This window comes from Garra rufa, chromosome 19 (assembly GCF_049309525.1).
Source record: "Garra rufa chromosome 19, GarRuf1.0, whole genome shotgun sequence".
Taxonomy (NCBI): Eukaryota; Metazoa; Chordata; class Actinopteri; order Cypriniformes; family Cyprinidae; genus Garra; species Garra rufa.
In genome coordinates this window covers 43,591,636-43,607,297 of record NC_133379.1, presented here as the reverse complement: position 1 = coordinate 43,607,297, position 15,662 = coordinate 43,591,636, and the positions used below count along the sequence as shown (strand labels likewise).

At 34.1% G+C, this 15,662-nt stretch overlaps 1 protein-coding gene across 1 annotated transcript in view; it reads left to right on the top strand.

Moving 5' to 3' along the window:
- The first annotated feature begins 257 nt into the window (after positions 1–257).
- LOC141292931 (neural proliferation differentiation and control protein 1-like) overlaps positions 258–15,662 on the top strand; it is a 33,786-nt gene continuing 18,381 nt past the window's right edge. Inside the window, exon 1 of the mRNA XM_073824980.1 lies at positions 258–554. Within this exon, the coding sequence (XP_073681081.1) occupies positions 449–554 (106 nt within the window). The 5' untranslated portion in view covers positions 258–448. The remainder of the gene's footprint in view (positions 555–15,662) is intronic.

The window sequence follows — 15,662 nt, the reverse complement described above, 5'->3', positions numbered from 1 at the left end:
TGGCAAATTTCTACTATGACAATTTATAGTATGATAATCCTGAACAAATAGCCTAATTCTTTATTTATAACTTAAATATCTTTTATTTCGATAACAAAATGTTCCCTCACCTGAGAGAAGCACTCACGTCAGCGTCATTGCGTCACGACCTCATTCATCCTCCCGCTGCTGCATGTAACGTAGTTGCTCTAATCTCTCCTGTAGCGTCTATCAACGGAGGTCCTCCTTCTTTCCTCCTCCTCCCTCCTGCCGCAATCTCTCTCCTCTATCTTTAGCTCTGTATCACACTGGCAGCGGCTTAACGCTCTTCTTGAGTTGACGCTCCCATCTTTATTCGGGCCGGTTTGTGTCTCTCTCGGTCTTGTACGTCCATTCGACCCACACAGATGTGGGAATGACACTCCGGAGCTTTTATCTGCTGTCCCGGACTTGAGAAGCGCAGTGAAGGATGTTGTTTTCCCCGAGCCGGAGCGCACGGCGAGCCCGGGCCTCCCTCCTCCTGCCCGGGGTCTTGATCTGCGTAATCCTCGCCGCCGTCGGTGCGAGTATGCCGGGTAAGAGTCTGTCTGTCTGACATATGGTAGTGGCTCAACAGCTTTTGTGAGCTTTTTATTTATTATTGACCGTTTGTTGTTAAATATTTATTATTGACTTCGTAGTATATGGTGTGAAAACACTATTTAAAGTGGTTCAATTTGTATTTAAATGTTATATTCTTGATTTCCAAAGCTAATTTTGAGTTTAAATATCTATGTTTGTGAATTTCTGTAATTTATATATGTGGGTTATTCTTTATTACACTTTTGAAAATTACTTTTGCCAGAAAAAAACAGGTTTTATACTTTGTCAACCCTAATCTGGTTAAACAAGTGGAAGGAGGAAAGGAAAATGCCATGGGATTTCCTTGTGGCTGTTTTGGTCTCCTATTACAATTGCTTAAAACTATTTTAAGGCCAAGGACCTCTTAATATATATTTAAATTAAATACAATTGCATAAAAACCATCATGTCTCAATGTATTTGCATGTTTTAATATAATGCTTACATTGCAGAAGCATTAACATATTCATAACTGATATGCAGAGTCTTGTACTTGTAAATTACATTTTAATTTTACTTAATTAAGTTGAATGTGGGAGAGTGGTGTACCTTTTAGGTAAACTTAAGCTTCTTAATTTTAGTTTTGGTGGATCTGCATTTTTGAACATATTTTCTTTTCTTTCTTTTTTTCGCTAAAACTAGTTTTAGAATTTTGGCAAGCACCCAATTGTTTTGCTGTTTTTTATATTTTACACATTTTTAGAAATTAAAATGTAAAAAATTTGATCCATACCTCTCTTATTCTGCATCTGGTGACTCGTTTGCACTTTATTGTAAATATTATTGAAGGAAGTCATATATTTTGTTTTATGCTTTTCGATCCTGTGTCTTGATTGATGACTCAAATGTTCGTTGTATCAGTCTAAGAGGTTCATAGTGTGCTGTGTGAGCTGGACTGTGAGATGCGAGTGCAGTAATTATGGAGAACATGAGCAGAGATTATCTGTCCAAGCTTTTTTTTTCGGACCCCGGTGGGAATGACAACAGCTGGACATTGGCACAACACTCTCGCAATCGCTTTCTCATTGACACACATTTGCACAGTGAACATCCCTAGCTCATTCAGCTGCTAGATATAATTGTATATGTCAAAGAATAAAAATTAAAATTATATACAGTTGGGGTCAAAAGTTTACATACACCTTGCAGCATCTGCAAAATCATCATACAAAGTATGTTGTTGTTTTTTCACATTAAAGACATTTACATATAGTCCACAAGAGAAAATAATAGCTGAATTTATAAAAATGACTCCGTTCAAAAGTTTACATACACTTGATTCTTAATACTGTGTTACCTGAATGATCCACAGCTGTGTTTTTTTTTGTTTTTGTTTTTTGTTTAGTGATAGTTGTTCATGAGTCCCTTGTTTATCCTGAACAGTTAAACTGCCTGCTGTTCTTCAGAAAAGTCTTTCAGGCCCAACACATTTTTGGTTTTTCAACATTGTTGTGTATTTGAACTCTTTCCAACAATGACTGTATGATTTTGAGATCCATCTTTTCACACTGAGGACAATTGAGGGACAACTATTACAGTTATTACTATTCATGCAACTATTACAGAAGGTTCAAACGTTCAATGATGCTTCAGAAGGAAAAACGATGCATTAAGAGCCGGGGGTGTAAACTTTTGAACAGATTGAAAATGTGTATATTTTTCAGTTTTTGCCTAAATATCTTTTTTTTTTCAATTAGTACTACCCTTCAGAATCTGCAGAAGATGCTTATATTTCTCAGAAGTTCAAGTTGAAAAAGTTTTGACTTCAACTGTATATGTGCTAATTTTATCTTTTCTTACCTGCTATATTGCTCTAAGGGTTTTCAGTGTTCTGTAACATGTTTAGAGTCTCTTATCTCATGTGTTAGTGCCTAAACATGTTTATGCATGTTTTCCATTGTAAACTAGATTGTTTGTTGTTCTCTAGCGTGTGACTTCTGAAAGGAGCTGCCACATTGAAGTCCACCCTCAGGCTGTTGTTCTGATCGCCACAGAATAGCATGTCATACTACACAGAGAAAGACAGCTCTGTGGTTAGAGCCGCTAGACATGCAGTCATTTCACAGATGGTGACCAGAGCATGTGATAATCAAGCTTGTTTCGCGCAGGTGAACAAAGCAACCCTCAATTGATGTGTTTGTTTGAGGAGTGCATTTATGACAGTTACCATGATAATCTCGGACTTGGCAAAGTAGTCCTATAAGTTCTGTCTTTGCGATATTTTTTTTTTTTTTTTATACAAAGGAAATTCAAAGTTTAATTTCCATTTTATGTTTTCATAGTTTTCTGGTATATAAAGCCTATGAAACAGCATTTAGTTACACTTCGGACAACCAACAAGCAGCTAAAATTATACGCTACCAGTTAAAAGTCAAATCAAAAGATTTGTAATGTTTTTTAAAGAAATCTCTTCTGCTCACCAAGCATTTATTTGATCCAAAGTACAGCAAAAGCAGTAATATTGTGAAATATTTCTACTATTTAAAATAACTGTTTTCTGTTTGAATATATTTTAAAATGTAATTTATTCCTGTGATCAAATCTTAATTTTTTTTTGCATCATTGCTCCCGTCTTCAGTGTCACGTGATCCATCAGAAATTATTTTAATATGCTGATTTCAAGAAACTTTTATTATTATTAATATTTAAAATAGATGAGTAGGAAATTTTTTCAGGATTCTTTGATGAATAGACAGATCCAAAGATCAGCGTTTATCTGAAATAAAACTTTTGTAACATTATACTCTATGCTGTTTTGAGTCAGTGATTAAAAATAATTTTTATTGTTTATAAATTTTTTGGGGGGTTAGAAACTAACACTTTTATTAAGCAAGGATGCTTTAAATTGGTCAAAAGTGATCATTTATAAAAGATTTCTATTTCAGATAAATGCTTTTCTTCCGAACTTTCTAAAACCTTTAAAAAATTCTGCGCAGCTGTTTTCAACAAAATAATAATAACAAAAAAAAATTTGAGTAGCAAATCAGAATACTAGAATGATTTCTGAAGGATCATGTGACTGGAGTAATGATGCTGAAATTTCAGCTGTGAAATCACAGGAATAAATTAATCAAATAGAAAACAGTTAATTTAAATAATAAAAATATTTAAGTTTTTGCTGTACTTTGGATCAAATAAATGCAGGCTTGATGAACAGAAGAGACTTCTTTAAAAACATTAGAAATCTTACTGTTCAAAAACTTTTACTAACAGCTAATCACATTGGCAGGGTATTCAACCAAACATTGTGCTACAAAGACATTTATTTTCTTTAAAGAAAATGTTCCTAGTTAGTCTATGCCCATGAAGTGTATTTTGTTACATTTGAACTCCTATAATCATACAACTCACTCAGAACACGGAAGTGTTTTGCGTTTAAGTGTAAGGTTTGAGGTACAACAAGGCTATGCCTTGAGCCCGCTTTTATTTAGATTTTTAAGCTCTGTTAATTGCCGCCTTTTGGAAAACAGGCCTTTTAGTTGGTGCACATAGCATACCAATCTGATAAACACTTGAGTTCTTTGTCAGACATTTAGACTTGAAATCCGAACCTTAAAATGCCACCTTAACCCTGCTGCTCATAAAGCACAGGGCAAAAGCGATATAAAAATGGACCCTGCTGTTTCACAATCTCTTTCCATTACGCTGCTGTTCTCACTTCGTAATGCACTTACATAAGAAGTGTTTGGGTCGTGTGAGGTGTCTGAGTGCTGCATTGCTCTCTTCGGAGGTGATGGAGTGGATTGAGAAAAGGTTAGCTGCGTTGCTGTGGTAACCGCAGAATTGGACCCTGCACTTGCTGTCTCAGGGGAACGTGAGGATCGAAGGCTCAACAGAGATCTAGAAGCAGCTTGTTGTTGCCACAATGATGATTTGCAGAGCGCACATTTTAGAGCGGCGGCTTATCTCTGCAGCAGATCCCTGAATGAGGCCACGCACTGTATACAAACCCCGCCATGTGAGAACCAAGCAGCTGCGGCCATATTATCTTGCTTTCTGGTGGGTGAGACTCAAAATGTGTACTTCTTAAGGCACAAACAAACATGGTTTACATGTTTAAATATGCACTATAAAATCCAAACACACCTTTGAGTGCTTAGTGACACAAAGCAAACATTCACCCTTAAGTCTATCCATTTAAGTACACACTTAGGTGGCAACTTGGTTGCGGAAGGTACATTTTAATCAGCTGGGACCTACCAGGTTCTTTCTGTGCTGTAGACCAAATGGGTGGTTTTCATCACAGGGCTCTTTAATGTCTGAATGTGGCTATTGAAAGATGTGGGTGTAAATCTGGGTTCTCATTTCCTGTGGTCCACTGCACTTCGCTCACTAATGAGGGTGTGTGTCATTATTTGGTTTCGTTAATGATAATTAGGATCCAAGCCAGGCAGATTAGACGAGACCCTCAGACTCTTGAAGCACAGTCTGATGTAGCGCAAACTCTTTTGTGTTCAATACTTGAGACTTTTCCAGATACATTTATTAATTTCTGATCTGTATTTATTTCATAATTTTGTAAGGATACTAAGCACTAAGGATGTGTGAAGCTGAATTTTCATTTTTAAAACTTAAAGGGATAGTTAATCCAAAAATGAAAATTCTGTCAATAGTTTTCACCCTCATGTCTTTCTAAACCTTCTAGACCTTCGTTCATCTTCGGAACACAATTTAAGATATTTTTGATGAAATCTGAGAGCTTTCTGACCCTGCATAGACAGCAATGAAACTGACACATTCAAGGCCCAGAAAGGTAGTAAGGGAATTATTAAAATAGTTTGTGTGACGTCAGTAGTTCAACCTTTTTTACATTTTATGAAGAAATTGTTGGGTAAAGTCATTATTTTGGTTTCCTTTGCACACAAAAAGTATTCTCGTAGCTTCATAACATTAAGGTTAAACCACTGATTTCACATGGACTATTTTAACAATGTCCTTATTACCTTTCCGAACCTTGAACATGGTCAGAAACCCTCTATGCAGAGTCAGAAAGCTCTTCGGATTTCATCAAAAATGTCTTAAATTGTGCCCTGAAGATGAACGAAGTTCTTACAGGTTTGGAACAACATGAGGGAGGGTGATGAAAAAATTTTAATTTCTAGGTGAACTATCTTTTTAATAGGCTGGTTTGGGTCTCTAGTTAGTTTCCATCTGCAGCATATTCACATGTCCCTTTTGCTGTACCTAGAAATCCCACAATCAAATATTTTATTGCTGTAGAATTAAAGTATTAAAATGATCCTACAATCAGCCACTATCAGTTACTCTGTGCAAATGTGGAGTGAAAGCCTGCCTAGTGCCCACTCTACTACACTTCTTCACTATCACACATATTCATTCAAATTATTAACTTAAAGAATTAAGAAACTGCATAGAATACAGTCAACACTATTAAACTGTTGATAATAATAGGACCAAATCAGCATATTAGAATGTTTTCTGAAGGATCATGTGACACTTTTGACTGGGGTAATGAATTAATAAATTGCATTTTAAAATATGTGAAAACAGAAAACAGTTATTTTAAGCACCTGATTACTGGACTAAGCTATCTTTCTCGTTTGACTCACGAATACTGGACTTCACAGAAGGATTACATATAACAGTTCACCAAAAAAATTGCTCACTCACTTGTCCCAAACCTCTACTAATTTTTTTTCTTGTGCTAAACACAAAAGAATAAATTTTGAAGAATGTGGATGTGTAGCTGGTCCCCACTGACTTTGATAGTGAGGGAAAAATAAATAAAATACTATGAAAGTAACTGGGGACCCAGAACTGTTTGGTTACCTACATTCTTTAAAATAAGTTTTATGTTCAACAGTTTTTACGTTTAAAAAAATCGAGAGTGAGTAAATGATGACAGAATTATCATTTTTGGGTGATCTAAGCTAATAAAACACAAAGAAAAGTCACTCACTGCTCTTGACTGAAGAACTTTAATACAGTTGCTTTAATAAGAGTCAGTGTATAATTTATATATATATATATAGTGTTTTATTTTTATATTTGTTAATTCATTTTCTTGAATGCTACTGCTAAATACACCTACGGTACCTGAAAATTAAAGTTTATTTTATTTGTATATTATGTGTATTTGTAACATGTAGCTTATCTTTGTTCTTATTTTTTAATAACAGAGATTAAAAAAATGACAGAATTTTATCTTCACTCAATTTGGCCTAAACATCTGCCATTCTTTTTATTTAATTTTGTGACCATGTGAGGCTTTGGTTTTAAAATAGGGAAATTAGTTTGGCTGTACTGCTCAGACAACTTGCAAAATAGTAAAACCAACATGACAAAGGATCGTGATAAAATCATAAATCGTGATATTTCTGACTAATTTGATTTCTGATATTTCACCCCTAAGTTGAAGTCAAAAGTGTAGTCCATAAGAGAAAATAATAGTTGAATTTATAAAAATGACCCCGTTCAAAAGTTTACATACGCGTAATTCCTAATATTGTGTTGTTACCTGAATGATCTACATTTTTCTTGTGCACTTTGTGTAAATGTCTTTTATGTGAAATATCTTTTTCAGGTCAGTGCTAAATAAAAAATAACATGCATTTTATATGATTCCTCTTATTTTGGTAAAATTAACATTTTGCAGATTCTGCAAGGTGTATGTAAACTTTTGACTTCTATTGTAAATTCTGTTTATAATGAGGACAACGTTTTAAGCTTCGAAACTTGCAGGATGTTACAAAGTACAAAAACCTCTTATATGCCAAAAGATCAAGGCAAATTTAATTTCTCATCTCGTGCCCCCTTTGAGAATTATCATATTCTTTTACCATGATTTTTTCATTTGGCATTTAAAAGGTAACCCAGTTATAGTTACCGTTCTGTGCCATCCAGATGTAATCATGTTAGCACCTTACAACATAGAGGGTGTTAGCCGGACAACCTAGTTTCCATAGCAGCAGAGATTGTAGCCCATTCCCATGAAGTTAATAAGTACCAAGAGTGAGAAAGCACCAAATGGATGGAAACTGGTAAGCTAGGAGTGTCTCACAGAATCAACTCTTAAGGTCTATTTTCAGATCAAGGATATTGAGATGAGAATGTAGGTGTATTTAATGATGCATCACATCACGAAAACATGATGAAAACAGGTGAAAATTCCTATAAAAATATAAAAGCTGTAATAGATCCCTGAATGTGATCGAAACCTGCCGATGAGTTTGTTTGACTTGGACCAGAAAGCAACCACCCTAAACACTGAACACCTTAGCAAACGCATGGTGCCTACACACCCTTGTGTGTTGTTGCTGCTGTGACTTTTGCTTTTGAATGCATTGCATCCTCAGAAAATTCAAGTCTGGGTTGATAACATGACTTTATTTGAAGCATGGGTATCTGCAGTCATGGAAGAGAGCCAAATTAAACAGGCAAAAGAACTGGCACTTAGCTTGACTTTAAGTGGAGCAACAGGAAGTCCACACAATGGGAGTTTCCCTTTATCCATCCACACTTTCCTGTTCATAAGATCTCCTGTCACAACTTCAAAATTATTAACCAGTTGAAAATATTAGATTTACTTTATGGCTTCTTAACAGATTTTTTTTTTAAACATTTGTGGTCGCATCCTACCTCACAAAGTAAATGGCAACTGTCAATATTGCCACGTAAGCGCCCGTGCTGCATTTCTGTGCTGATGTTGGCTTCCTTCCCGCTCAGAGCTCGGTTAATGATTTCTGTGCCAGCAGCAGATGGTTAGAAATATTCATTTTTAATCCAGCTTTATGATATGTCGATCTTACTTATGTAATCATGTGTGCTTTTTCCCTGGCCAAGCAAATGACCAGAGATGTTTTGGCAAAATGTTTCTTCATAGTCAACTGAGAAGATTTGAGGTTTTGCTGTTATTTTAAAGGAGAAGTTCACTTGCAGAATGAACATTTCCTGATAATGTACTCACCCCCATGTCATCCAAGATGTTCATGTCTTTTTTTCTTCAGTCGAAAACAAATGAAGGTTTTTGAGGAAAACAACGGGTTGAAGGTCCAAATTGCAGTTTTAATACAGCTTCAAATGGCTCTACATGATCCCAGTCGAGGAATAAGCATCTTATCTAGCGAAACAATCAGTCTTCTTTTTTTTTTTTTTTTAAATACAAATTTATATACTTTCTAACCACAAATGCTCATCTTGCACTTGCTCGACTTTACTTCAACTTTAAAATTTAGTAAAATTTTTATTACAAAAAAAAAGTAACTATTTTATAGATTACATAACAACATAAATGTAGAAAGGCCATTTTTATAAGTATTTTAATTAAATCATTTACAAATAGAAAATACCTATACCTTTTAAAATACTTTTGAATAATCTTGTAGTAATGCTGATTTATTATATTATCTATTTATTTATTCATTTTCAAATAAAAAAAATTATTTGCATGCACAAGCTATACTCTCAAAATATTATAACTTTTATTACTACAATTTTGTTCTCTAAATTTCGACATTGTTCTCGTAATTTCGTCTTTATTCTCAAAACATTTAGACTCTTCTCAAAACATTGTGTTTATTCTCAAAACATTTCAACTTTATTCTCATCATTTCCAACTTTACTCGTAATATTTCGACTTTATTCTCGTAATTTCGACTTTATTCTCAACATTTCCAACTTTATTCTCATCATTTCCAATTTTATTCTCATCATTTCCAACTTTATTCTCATTTCCAACTTTATTCTCGTAATTTCTCACTTTATTCTCGTAATTTCGACTTTATTCTCAACATTTTGACTTTATTCTCATCATTTCCAACTTTATTCTCTTCATTTCTGACTTTATTCTCATCATTTCCAACTTTATTCTCATCATTTCCAACTTTATTCTCTTCATTTCTGACTTTATTCTCTTAAAGGAACCGTATGTAGGATTGTGGCCAAAACTGGTACTGCAATCACTTTCAAAATACTGTAGAACGGTTTATCCCCTCCCGCTCCCCCCCTGACTTGAGGTTGCCAGCTAAGCTGCAGGAGTAGGCTGCTAGTGCTACAAGGAGCTTCCAATGGCAAGTGACGAGTCTTACACAGTAATTTGTTTTTCTTCTGTTAATTATGTTTATGCTTCACAAGAGATGTTTTGCGAAGTAATTATGTATCGCAAAAATTTACAGATGGCGATTAGCCAAATATTTCGTAAAGATGTACTGTAATACCACATTTCAGTCGGAACATAGATTGTTTTCATACCCTGCTCGTGGTGCGATATAAAGCTTTTTATGAACGCATTTAGCACGGGCGACAGCAGAAAATCCACTGTGTAGCCTACGGAAGCAAAGTTAGCCAAACATAGATGAATCTTAACGTTAAGTTACCTGTCAAGGAGAAAATTAGCAACGTTGGCGTCTATCTTCAAATTCTTCTCCGTTTTCAGCCGTCTCCATCTTTCAAAGGCATCTCCTATACAAATCCTTGTTTTATTTCAGACTTTGTCACGACGTATTTCGGATTCATAACGAGGTCATTTAGGTTTCGTAACTTTATACATGTTTTATCCGACTCGTTCTTAGCAGCAGCTGTAACTAACTAGAGCATAGCTGGCAACCCGTCTCACGAAACTCTACTGACTTCGTGATTGGTAGATAGCTGGAGGGTGGAGCCTCAGACCAAAACACAAAATGACAACAATAACATCAGTTGAGGGCTGCAACTCTCACTTTTAAATGACAATATCCTGGCCGGACCACTGTTGTCAGTGTTATAAGTATTTGAAATGAACATGATTTCTTAATGTCTAGTGACATGTCAGGGCCATTTTATGATTAACTGACATAAATTTCTTACATACGGTTCCTTTAATATTTCAACTTTACTCTCGTAATATTTCGACTTTATTCTCGTAATTTCGACTTTATTCTCGTAATTTCTCACTTTATTCTCTTAATATTTCAACTTTACTCTCATAATATTTCAACTTTATTCTCGTAATTTCCAACTTTATTCTCGTAATTTTGATTTTATTCACGTAATTTCCGACTTTATTCTCTAAAAATTTTACACTTTATTCTCACAATATTATGACTTTATTCTTGTAATTTTGACTTTATTCTCTAAACATTTCCGACTTTACTCTCTAAACGTTTTCAACTTTATTCTCATCATATATTGTCTTTATTCTCAAAACATTTCCGACTTTATTCTCGTAATATTCAGACTTTATTCTCATAATATTTTGACTTTATTCTCGTAATTTAAACTTTATTCTCGGAACATTTATGACTTTAATCCTGTAATCTTCCATTTTTTTTTCCTTTTACATAGCAGTAAGACGCTGTCGTATTACATAAACATGCAGAAATGCAGTAATTTTATTAATTTTTCCTAAATAATTTAAACATTTCTTTCTTTCTTTTTTCAAATTCTTATTTCAAAACCAAGTGCAAATGTCTTTTAACTTTATGATATACAAAATATACACATATATAGTTTGCTTTAGAAATGGCTCTGTCTCCAGTGGGATACACTGGTTAGTGCTCTTGCCTCATGAATGCAGTCTTATTTCTGTTAGCTGGTTCTTCAAAGAGTGCAAATATAATTATAAGTGGTCTGTCAGGTTTGACTTTGATCAGTGTTATGTCATTGATGTTTTGATGAGCAGAAAAGGACTGGCGATCAAAGCATCTTCTCCAACCAGAAACATTATTGTCTTTGATAGTCTGCAACCCTGTAGACTAAAAGAATGGGATCCTACACAAAAACAGATTTTTTTAAAAAGAGATCTTAGTGTTTTTTTTTTTTTTTGTCTATTCAGTAAGTCAATGGTGCCCAATGTTGTTTTCAAACCCCACTGACTTTGATTGGCCAAAAGAGTTCAAAATATCTTCTTTTGGTTAATTTGGGAACAAACATTGAGCTAAATAATACAGGTAGTTACTTAAATAGAAGTCAATTTACTGCAGTGTAGCTTAAAAAACCTGTTGCTTCCAAATTTCCTCCTTATTTCCAAGCGCAGCTTGAGCTTGTGGCTGATTGTGTAAATTAATGTCTATGACCGGCTGGAGGTGGGCGGCCCAGCGGGGTGTTTAGAGGAATGAGCATCTCTCACATGCACACATACAGTTGCACCTCATTAGTCAGTTATTCTCAGTTCTCATGACTCCTCGTCCAGATTTAAAAGCAATCTGGTGGTGTTTTATGAAGACTAATGAGAGTAATGAGGTCTATGACTAGTGATGAGCACAAATCAATGCATATTGAGCAGCACATATTGAGCAGTACAATGGTGATATAGTCTAAACTAATGGCCTTTCATGGATCGATCTAAATGCCTACCACGTAGCTTTAACCACGCCACCAGCACACATCTGAAGATAAGAATATTGATTTTTATATGCAGAATGTCACATAAACAGGAATTGACAGAAAGAAACAGTTGTTTTCAACATTGGTAATAATACATAGCAAATTATAATGAACAGCAAATCAGCCTATTAGAATGATTTCTGAAGGATCATGTGACACTGAAAGTGGAGTTATTTTATTTTATTTTATTACCAAATTCCCAGTGAAGTAGATTTTTATTTTATTTTATTTTTTTTTTTATTTTATTTTTTTTTATTGGAGAAATATCAGTAATACACAATTGTTAAAGATCAAAAGGTCCTCCATATTTTTTACATACAAGGTTAAACAAATATTATCTACATCTGCAAATATTAAGTATACACAGGTATATATTAACATGCAATACAGTGTTCTTGGTCTTACTATACAAGCATATACGACCTGAATACACATATAAAAGTGTCTATTTCAACATACAGAAAAGAAAACGAAAACAAAACAACACTAACACCCCACCCACCCCTTCCGTCTGCTATATAAGCACCCCATGGGGAAAACTACTACAGTTAGTTGGGAATTGGCATTAGGTATCACTCGGAGTCAACATCTCCTTCCTCTGAGTCTCTTTTGTCTCCCCCCTCTAAATACCTAATGAAGGGTTCCCATGTTTTGGCAAATTGATGTGTTTTATTTTGTAAGTGGAACCGTATACGTTCTAAGTGAAGTGTCTTTGAGAGTTCGTTGAGCCAAAGCTGGAAAGGTGGAGGCGATTTATTTTTCCAGAAAGTTAAAATAAGTTTTTTGGCCGTTAAAAGACCATAAGAAAGAAATTGTTTTTGTGACTTGGACAAACCGAGCTCATGTCTCGACACTCCAAACACAATTAAAAACTCATCAGGTTCAATAGATTGATTAGTGATTTCAGAGATAGCACTGAAAATCTTAGACCAAAAGTCTTGAAGACTAGGACATAATGCATAACTATGAAGCAGGGTTGCATCAGCTGTCTTGCATTTATCACATTTTGGGGAGACACCCTGAAATATTTTGGATAATTTTGTTTTAGAGTAATGTAATCTATGCAAGATTTTGAATTGAATGAGACAGTGTCTGGAGTTTATGGAACACCTGTTGATTTCTTCCAGACCATCTGCCCATATCTCATTCGAGATCTCTGAACCTAATTCTTCCTCCCATAAACCTTTGATTGTGGATGTCACAGGTATTTGAGAGGACTGAAGGGTATTGTATATGCAGGAAATCATTTTCTCCTTACCAAAATAGTCCTTAAGACAGATGTCAAGACAAGAAGGATTATTTATTGTGAACCTCTTTAAGTAGGATTGTGCATAGTTCCTGACTTGCAGGAACCTAAAAAAATTACTTCTATGAAGTTTATATTTTTCCTGTATTTTTTCAAAAGAGGCAAAATTACCATCTTGATAAAGATCACCTATTGTGTGAATTCCAACATCTCTCCATTGGTTAAAACCTTTATCTAGTGTGGAGGGTATAAAAGAGGGATTATCAGCTATGGGAATTGATAAAGGTAATGACTCCACCCCAAAATGAGTTCTAATTTGTTTCCAAGTAAGAATAGCACTGTTAATGACAGGGCTGCTTCTATAAATTTCTTTTTTACATTTTACTGGTGAAAGAATAACGGCACCAAGATCGTAAGGGGTACATTCATCCTGTTCTAATCTAAGCCAGTCCAGTTGTCCAGTTTTATCACTTAATATTGTTGATATAGTTCTAAGATTAACTGCCCAATAATAACAGCGAAAATTTGGAAAGGCAAGACCCCCCACATTTCTAGATTTGGAAAGATGTACTTGTTTAATTCTATGATTTTTATAATTCCAGATAAAGGGCAGGATAATTTTATCAAGTTGCTTAAAAAAGGACTTAGGAAGAAACAAGGGGATGTTCTGGAACAGATATAATAGCTGCGGGAGAAAAACCATCTTAATCGCATTTATTCGGCCAATTAACGAAACGGGAAGAGTCCTCCAGAATTGAATATTTCTCTTCAATTTTTCTAAAAGGGGAGCGTAATTTGCTTCTCTTAAGGCACTAAACTTCTTAGTTACCACAATCCCTAAATAAGTAAATCTATCTTTAGCTATTTTAAATCGCACTGGATAAATCTGTGAGAGATCTTTAAGGCCCACTGGCATGAGTTCACTTTTGTTTAAATTAATTTTATAGCCTGAAAATGAGCCAAATTGTTCAATGACGTTTAATATTACAGGAATACTAGTTGTCGGCTTAGTCACATATAACAGGACATCATCCGCGTATAAAGAAATTTTATTAACAGTGGTTTTAGTTCGAAGCCCATGAATTCTCTGATCAGAACGAATAGCTTCAGCTAGAGGCTCAATAGCCAAGGCAAAGAGAAGGGGAGAAAGCGGGCAACCTTGACGTGTACCCCTGAACAAAGCAAAGGAAGGTGACAAAATTCTATTTGTGAGTATCCGCGCCCTAGGGTTTTTGTATAAAGTTTTTAACCAAGAGATGAATCTCTTCCCTATGTTAAATTTCTGTAACATAGCAAAAAGGTAAGGCCACTCTACCTGGTCAAATGCCTTTTCGGCATCTAAAGACAAGATCACTAAGTCAGACCTATTCGTCTGGGAAGAATATAAGATATTAAAGAGACGACGAAGATTATTAAAAGAATTACGACCCGAAACAAAGCCAGTCTGGTCAGGTTTCACCAGTTTTCCTAACAACGTATTCACTCTGATGGCTAATGTTTTAGCTAAAATTTTTTGGTCTACGTTAATCAAAGAGATTGGCCTGTACCCCCCGACCTCCTCTGGATCCTTCCCTTTCTTGGGTATAACTGTGATTACTGCTTCATTAAATGACTGGGGTAATTGTCCCTCCTCCAAAGCCTGAGAGAACATATTAAGCATGTATGGCCCCAACAGATTGTTAAATGTTTTATATACCTCACAGGGAATTCCATCGGGGCCGGGGGATTTACCCACCTTAAGTGACTTTATGGTATTCTTTAGATTTTTATTTTATTTTATTAGCAAATTTCCAGTGAAGTAATTTTTATTTTATTTTATTTAGTTTTATTTATTTATTTAATTAAATTGTATTTGTTTTATTGCTAAATTTGATTTACTTTTATTTATTTTTATTGCCAAATTCCCAGTAAAGTACATTTTTATTTTATTTTATTTTTTGTATTTTCTTTTATTTTATTGCCAAGTTCCCAAATGAAATGAAGGTTTTATTTTATTTAATTTTTTGTATTTTATTTTATTTTATTCCCAAATGTCCAGTGAAGTAGATTTTTATTTTATTTTATTGCCAAATTTCCAGTAAAGTGGACATTTTATTTTATCTTATTTTATTGCTAAATTCCCAGTGAAGTAGATTTTTTATTTTGTTTTATTTATTTATTTTCATTTTATATTGTTTATTTATTTATTTATTTTTATTGTATTTAATTTTTTTATTTAATTTATTTATTTTTTCTTTTTATTTATTTATTTATTTATTGTATTTTATTGCCAAATTCCCAGTTAAGTAGATTTTATTCATTTAATTTAATTTAATTTATTTATTTTTTCATTTAATTTAATTTTATTGTATTTTATTTTTATTTTATTGCCAAATTCCCAGTAAAGTAGGTTTTTTTTTTTCCGTTTTTTTTTTTTTTTTTTTTTGATATTTGTTTTTATTTTAATTTATTGCCAAATTCCCAGTGAAGTAGATTTTTTTTTATTATTATTATT